Source organism: Mastomys coucha, unplaced genomic scaffold, assembly GCF_008632895.1.
Source record: "Mastomys coucha isolate ucsf_1 unplaced genomic scaffold, UCSF_Mcou_1 pScaffold6, whole genome shotgun sequence".
Classification (NCBI taxonomy): domain Eukaryota; kingdom Metazoa; phylum Chordata; class Mammalia; order Rodentia; family Muridae; genus Mastomys; species Mastomys coucha.
The window spans coordinates 114,748,337-114,756,790 of NW_022196912.1; the positions used below are offsets into that span (position 1 = coordinate 114,748,337).

The following is an 8,454-nucleotide window of genomic DNA, read 5'->3' on the forward strand; positions in this document are numbered from 1 at the left end:
GAAAGAAAGAAAAAAGAATTCTAAACATTCTAATCTAAAAATTCTAAATCATTGCTTAGATACTCCATCAAAGTAGTTTATTTGACAGCTATAGATAAATTCAACAACTGAGTATTGAACAAAATAAAAATATATTAGTTGGGAAATGTCTTAGTCACTGCTCCATTGCTGTGAAGAGACATCATAACTAAAGCAACTCTTATTTTTAAAAAAGTAATTTAATTGGGGACTAGCTTATGGCTTCAGAGATTTAGTCCATTATTATCATGGTGAGGAGTATGGCAGCATGCAGGCCAGCACTGGAGCAATAACACAGTGCTCCATCCTGATCCAGGGACAGAGACAGACAGACAGACGGGCTGATGGACTGACTGACTCTGGGTCTGGCTTGGGTTTTTGAAACCTCAAAGCCCACCCTCCTTCCCCCACCAGTGATGCCTTCCTCCAACAAGGGCACACCTACTTGAACAAGACCACATCAACTAATCCTTCCCAAATATTGCCACTCCTTGATGACTTAAACACTCAAATGTATGAGCCTCCAGAGGCCATTCTGATTCATACCACCACAGAAAAGGCAGACGTCGCTAACTAAAATTAATTAACTACACAAGATACTCATTTTGATCATGCATACATATATTTTAAAGACTTATTAGGCTATTCTAAGTCTTAAAAAATGGATATATATGGTTTCTTTATTTATGACAATGCTCTGTCCTGATAAAGCCACTAAAGTTGAAATACTATATTGGAAATGCATTAAATGTACCTAACAGACTAGCTTAGCAACAGAATGCAGCAGAGCTTTAGATGTTGGTCCTTTGTGACTGCAGTGTGATTCAATGACACTGCCCACATCACAAGAGAAGAGTGTCAAATATTGCTAGCCTGTTGAGGGGAATCAAAGTTCATAATCTGAGGAACAATTACTACTGAATGCATACTACTCTTTCATCATCCTAAAACTGAAGAACAAGAAGGCAAACTTTCCATCAAGAACTATGCAGAGTAAGGTAATAAAACTTCTATATAGTGTGTATGTGAGTGAGATACCTTTTCATAACAGAATTTTTTAAATGTGCTATTCTGTATTTGTTTTAAGCATCTATGATATTTTCCTATAAGACAAAGACATCAGCTGGGACCTTAAAGAGTTAAACATATAAATGTTATACTCTTGTTATAACCTCACAGAAACACTGGATAAAGTCAGTTAACAATAAAATAAAAAATTATTAGGGATTTTAATGGTCTGCTGAGGATATCCAAAATTCTTATTTTGAAGTCCTAACCCAAGTAACTGAAAATGAGTATAGTTAGAGTTTAAGTGAAATCATTAGCTCAGTATCTTTACAGGAACAGGACTTATATAAAAAGGGGGCATCAGGGCCACAGAGGCACAGAGGAATGGCCATATAAAAGAGCCAAAAAGAGGAAAGTCATCTATAAGCCACAGAGGACACCAACCATCCCAGCACCTGAATCCTGTAGTGACTAGAACTTTCTAAATCTATGTGGGTAAGCCACCTAGCATGTGATGATGTTAGGGCAGTCTTAGAGACCAACATAGGGACTAAGCATAGCACCTTATTTGGAAATCCCTGGTATCAGAGTACTGTGAACAATAACTGAACCAAAGTGTAGTGTATAACAAATTCTTGTTCTGAATTTCTGCAAAGTTCATCTTTTAAACTCAAATTTTAAAAAATGGTTTTCAACATAGACAAAGAACAACTGTACCAAGTAAATCTATGTGGACAGAATGGCATGTTTTCTTGTGTACTAAAACTTATTGTGGAATGAAGATGGTGCCTTGGCCATATTCCACTCTTGGGGTGGTATAAGAAACATTTCCTTATTTTACTTGTATTTGTTTATGGGATAATGCCCAAGTTTAAAAATAATACAGAGTAAGTGATTAAAAAAGAGAGAGAGAGGGATGATTCAGGGCTACTGAATTTAATCAAATTCCCATCTTTTAAATTCAAAATACAATTTATTTTTAAAAAGAAAAAAAACTAAAGTAGTTGCAATAAATAATAAAAAACAAAAGAAGAGAAGAGGGGATCCAGGCAGAAGAAAGGAGAGAGTATTATATCAGAGAGAAAGAGAAGGGCAGGCTACAATACAATAATGCAGAATGGAGGAGTCTAGACTCTTAGCAGCTTTTGGTTCATGCGGCTTATCAAAGTAGTATACAGACCATCGACTAGACAGGACCAGAAAAGAAATTCCCATGACACAAAATAATCACAACACTAAATGTATAGAACAAAAAGAATATTAACGTTGCAAGGGAAAGAGGCTATGTCATATACAGCAGCAAGCCCATTAGAATAACCCTGACTTTTTCTTCTGAAAGCCACAAGAGGCAAATGAATGTTCTAACAACTTCTGAAAATGCACAGATTCAAACTCAGACCAGTATACCAAGCAATCACAATCCACAAAGAAAGAAAACCTTTTTACTATAAAAAACAAATGTAAGCAATTCCTGCTCACCAAACAGCTCTACAGAAAACACTTGAAAGAAAATTTCAGTTTAAAGAGGTTAACACAACCAAGAGGACACAAGGAATAAATATTCCCAGGAGAGCTAGCAGGGTGTGAGGGGAAACACTACCACCACAACAACAACAAAACAGTAAATACTGCTCATTGATAACTATATCAATAAAAATATCCAATAAAAAAGACACACTAACAAATTAGATTAGAAAACTGGATCAGTCTTTCTGCTGCATCCAACAAACACACCTTAACATCAAAGACAGATACATCAGGATAAAAGTCTTGAAAAAATATTTTAAGCAAATGGACTCAAGAAGCAAGCAGTGTAGCTATTTTAATGTCTGATAATATATACTTCAAAAATAGTCAGCAGGGATAAGGATAGACAGACACTACACACTCATTAACAGAAAAATCCACCAAGAGAATATTGCAATTCAAAATATTTATGCATCAAGCCATAAGGGTAACCAAGTTCATAAAAGAAACACTACTACAAATAAAACCATGTAGTGATCTTTATGTAGTGATGGTAGGTGACTTCACCCCCATATCTTGACCATAAGCAGGTAAAACTAAACTGAAAAACACAAGTTAATTAGCATCATAAATTAAATGGACCCAGACACTAAAGAATATACTTTCTTCTTGGCAACTCAAAGAACTTTATTTATATTAGCATATAAAGCAAGTCTCAACAGATTTTAAAAAACTGAAATAATACCGTGCATCCTATCTGACCATCATGGATTAAAAACAGAAACAGCAGAAAGTATACAAATTCATGGAAACTTAACAACTCACTACTGAATGAAAATTAGATCAAAACAAAAATTAAGAGGTAAATTTAAAACTTTTTAGAATTGAATAAAAATGCAAACACAACATACCTAAATGGAATACAATGAGGGCAGTTCTAAGAGGCAAGCTCAGAGCCCTAAGTGCCTATAGGAAAAACTGAAAAGATCTCATATTAGTAACTTAATGACACACCAGAAAGCTCTAGAGCAATAAGGAGAAATAACACCCAAGAATATTGGAAGAAATAATCAAACTCAAGTCTGAAATCAATAAAATAGGAACAAAAAAAAAAGTACAAAGAATAAACAAAATAGAGCTGGTTCTTTGAGAAAATCAACAAGATTCACAAACAAATATAGTCAAAGTAAGCAAAAGATGGAGAGAAAGATAAATTAATAAAACTTGGAGATGAGAAAGGGGACAACAGTCATTGACGAAAGTCAGAGAACATTAAGAACATACCTTAAAAATCTGTACTCTACCAATCAGGAAAACTTTTTTAAAAATTAACAAGGATGAACAATTTGATGTATGATTAACCAAGGTTAAATAAAGATAAAGTAAGCAATTTAAACAGATCCATAACCACTACTAAAATAGAAGCAATAATTTAAAATTTCCCAACCAAAACCAGGATAGCTAAACTAATTTCAAATAATAAGAGAACTAGAGGAGTTATTACCACCCCAGACTTCAAGTTGTATTACAGAGCTATAGTAATAAAAACAGCATACCATTGGCATTAAAATCAAATACACTGATCAATGGAATTGTACTAAAAACCCAGATGTAATTTCAGATATTTGGACTTTTTTTTTTTTTCAAAGAAACCAAAAATACACACTGGGGAAAAAGATAGCATCATCAATAAATGATGCTAATCAAACTGGATATCTGCATGTAGAAGAGTGCAAATAGATCCATACTAATCATCCTCAACAAAATTCAACTTCAAATGGATCTAGAGCATCAACAGAAAACTAAATGTTCTGGATCTAATAAAAGAGAAAGCAGGGAACAGGCTTGAACTCACTGACCCAGGAGAAGACTTTCTGAACAGGACACCAATGACACAGGCACCGAAACCCACAATTAATAAATGAGACCTCATGATGCTTGAAAAGCTTCTGTACAGCAAACACTATCATTCCAGAAAAGCAGCAGGCTACAAAGTGCGAAAAATATTTAGCAACTACACATCTGATAGGGGATTAATATCAAGAACTAAAAAAGAAAAAAAATCAATTGAAAAATGGGGTATAGAATTGAACAGATTTCTCAAAAGATGAAAACACAAATGGCTGAAAAACACTGAAAGAATGGTTACCATCCTCAGGAATCAGGAAACTAAAACTAAAACTCTCTGAAATTCCTTCTTACCCTAAAAAGAATGGCTTTTAATTGTTAAAAGATAGCAATGCTCATGCAGACGCAGAGAAAGGGGAATAACTTACTCATCTTAGCCAGAAACTGCAAATTGGTTCAGCCACTATAGAAAATCAATGTGGAGGCACCTTGGAAAGGTGAGAATAGATCTACCTTAAGATCAGGCTAACCCACTCTTGGGCACATATCAAAGGATTCTACATCTTACTATAGAGATTATCTGCTTATCCATGTTCACTCCTACTCTACTTATAATGGCCAGACACTGGAAACAGCCTAGATGTCCATCAACTGATGGATAAAGAAAATGTGGTACATTTACACATAGAATCTTATCCAGTTATTAAGAAAATGAAATTATGGAATTTGCAAGTAAATGGATAAAGCTAGATATGACGTAATATGACTTAAAAGACAACCTTTTGGGCTTGTGATATGTGCTACAATCCAAATAACCAGAGGTTAGGAACCTAAAAAGGGACTTGGGAGGGTATGTGGGGTGAGGAGGGAACCTCCCAAGGAGGGGAAATAGAATAGTGTTACCAGAGAGATAAAAGGAAAAACAGAATAGGAAAATTACATGGGGAAGGAGATGGGAGGGTAGGATGCAGGAGGGTTTATAGGGAGGAAAAATGAAGACTGAAGATCATTTGAAAAACCATATGAATAAAGAAAACATGATCAAAATATAGTGTATGAAAAAAATTAACAAAACAATTAAAAATAGTCACTTAACACAGCGGGCATGCACAGGAGGCAGAATGCAGGGCCAGTTGACACTGACTGGAACAATGGGAAGAAGATGAGGATGATAGGCACTCTGATGGGACATGAGAGATTGTGTCTCATACTCATACAAGATTTAGGATTCTTAGTGGATGACAAACACTGCACAGTTAGCCTAATGTGTAACTTCATGGCAGAAAAATAACTCCAAATTTTTGATAATTAGAGGAGATAATAAAATTGCCACATACACTTTTAAAAACTCTTACTACTAGTCAGCAAATGGAGACAGCTTTGTTTCACCAAAAAAGAACAGACTTTGCACTGGGTCAGACCTGAGTCCCAATCTTAATTTTCCAGCCTATACAAGCTCTGCAAGTTCAGTACATGCAGCTCCCAGCACCTCAACACACTGAAGAGGGGCTCTTGCAGGGCCAAGGGGTCTTGCTGTGAGGGTCAGATATGGTGAAGATTAAATAACGAGAACATACTCTTGACACTTAAATAGATACTGATTCCAGAGCAACATGAGATTCTAGCTTATCTAATTCTCATACCAATTCCAGGAGGAAGTTATGACACATATTTTGCAAACGGTAACATGAAATCCTCAATTATGTCAGAGTACAACACTCAAGAGTGTTGTCATTTACTTCTAGTAGAACCAGAAAATGATCCCGTTTTTCTATGGCACTATATGCTAGGGCTTTCCCAAAGATCATAAACGACAGGCCAAGGAAGAAAGGAAAGGATTCAGAAAACACCTATGGGAAATGAGAGGGCTTAGGGATTAGCTTCAGGCTTCCCTAAGGGACATATGAAAAGTGCCTCTAGAAATAACATTCTTTTTTATGTTTTCCCACTATCGGCTTCCATAACTGTCCCGTTAACCCAGACCTCTGCACTCTTGAGAACTGAGTACAAATCAGGGCCCACACAGCCATCAAGTTTCTTACACTGACTAGATGCACACTGAATAATCACAGAGTGTGGAATAGAGGTGTACAAAGTTCTTCATGCTGGAGTAGGGGAGAGTCTCACTTCCAGAGCAAAATGCTAAAGGAAACGCTACCACAAAGAGAATGAGAGGCAAAACAATTTCATTAAGTCCAAACTATGCTGCCTCAAGACCTAAAGAAAAATGTTCCCATAGAAATTATGACAACAATGGACACTTACCTAAGATGAGATGAAGCTTGGTCTCTGTCTGGAAAGCATAGTGTAATGTCACCAAAAATGGTGACTGCCTAATGTGCTCCAGAACCTGTCGTTCTGTCCTTGTATGCTCTGTAGTTTTAGCCTTCTGAACTATTGTTGCCTTTTTTAAAACTTTCATGGCATACAGCTTTCCAGCATCATGGCCGCTTATTTTACGAACTAGAAATACTTTCCCATAAGCTGAAAAAGAAAAGAAAAAAATTCCCATAAGCTGAAGAAAAGGAAAAAAAATTAAAACACTATATCGGCAGAATAGTATTTTATGGAAATAAAAGTAATGCTCCCAGCCAACACACACAAACGAATACTCATTCAAGGGAAAAGCACGCTTGGTGCTATTTCAAATAGTTCTTTGATAATTTATTTAGCCTTTTACCAAACATATTTCTAGCTCTAGCCCTCAGTATTTACATATCTAGCCACTTCTGATGAAGTTCTGCGTTCACTCCAAATGTTATTCTCTCCTCAATATTTTTAGGTCTGAGAAATTAACTGTTATTATGGTTAGCTAACCAGCCCCACTCAGGAACAAGTAAGACATTTAGACATCAAATAAAACACTGAGGTATACAGGTATATATCTGCCACTGGACTGGTCTATCTTTCTGTTTTGTTTTGTTTCTCCTGAAAGGGTCTCAGTATGTTCCACAGCCTGGCCTTGACGTTATATCCTTCTACATAAGCCTCCTAATGTCTGAGGTTCTAGGTGAATATCATTATTTCCAGTCTCCAAAAGTTATTTCTTCTTTTCCTTTTTCATATTCATGTGTAGTGTGTATGTATGCATATTTGCATATATATGAACATGCTTGTTCACATGTATATGGAGGTTAAAACTTGATGTTAGGTATCATTGTTCTTCTATCTTATTCACAGAGGCAGACTCAATCAAATCTCAATCTCACTAATTTGTTAACCAGCTTGCTCTGGGAATCCTGTCTACCTCCCAATCTTGCTGGAATTAAGGTCTCAAAGCCAACCAATCATTTTTGTGGGTTCTGGAGATTCAAACTCTGGCCCTCACTTGCATGGTAAGCATTTTAACCACTGGGCAATCTCCCCAGTCCTCCAAGACAGTTCATAATACAAGTCTAATAATTCAGATAAACAAAGTTCTTCAAGTATTCCTCTACATCTATTCTTTTAGAACCAAAGTAATATAAAGACATTATATAAAACGAAGGAGGGCTTTACATTTAACAAACATTAAAATACCTAGAGCTGAAGACAATATAGAGAGAAACCCCTTTAAATCTCTAGGCAGAAATGATTTGTGGCTTCCTGGGTCAATATCATATGTTTCATAAGTAAAGACTATGGGGGTACAATCCTGAATATGATACTGCTCCTTCCGGTTTAAGAATTAGCCCTGTAGGTAGAGCAGCTTCCCTGAATGTATTTATTTCCTCAAGGAAGGTGAGGAGGAGGAAGAGGAAGAGGAGGAGGAGGAGGAAGCAGGAAAAGAGATGAAGGAAGAGAGATGAGGAAAAGAGGAAGAAGGCTTTGAATTCAGATGTGTCTTGGAATGGTTACACTAAATACCATTGCAGGAGTTAAGTGCTTTAATGAGACTACTTTGAGTTGGACTCAGTTTTAATCCAGATCACTGCTACTATTACCTTGCTAACAACTCCCTGTATTTAGCCCATAATTTATTACCATCTACCTACTAGAGTAAGAAAGCTTTACGGGAAAGGCTCTCCACTCTGATTCAGTTTAGTTAAGAACTAGATCAGGCTGGGCGGTGGTGGCGCATGCCTTTAATCCCAGTACTTGGGAGGCAGAGGCAGGAGGATTTCTGAGTTCGAG

At 36.4% G+C, this 8,454-nt stretch overlaps 1 protein-coding gene and 1 long non-coding RNA gene across 3 annotated transcripts in view; one reads left to right on the forward strand and one right to left on the reverse strand.

The window, feature by feature from the left end:
* Window positions 1–8,454, reverse strand: part of Rps6ka5 (ribosomal protein S6 kinase A5) — a 202,030-nt gene that overhangs the window by 121,986 nt on the left and 71,590 nt on the right. For both annotated transcript variants that reach the window (XM_031356192.1, XM_031356193.1), the window contains one exon: window positions 6,607–6,825. In XM_031356192.1, the coding sequence (XP_031212052.1) occupies window positions 6,607–6,825 (219 nt within the window). The remainder of the gene's footprint in view (window positions 1–6,606; window positions 6,826–8,454) is intronic.
* LOC116080011 overlaps window positions 685–8,454 on the forward strand; it is a 76,793-nt gene continuing 69,023 nt past the window's right edge. Inside the window, exon 1 of the long non-coding RNA XR_004114280.1 lies at window positions 685–1,016. This is a non-coding gene — a long non-coding RNA (uncharacterized LOC116080011). The remainder of the gene's footprint in view (window positions 1,017–8,454) is intronic.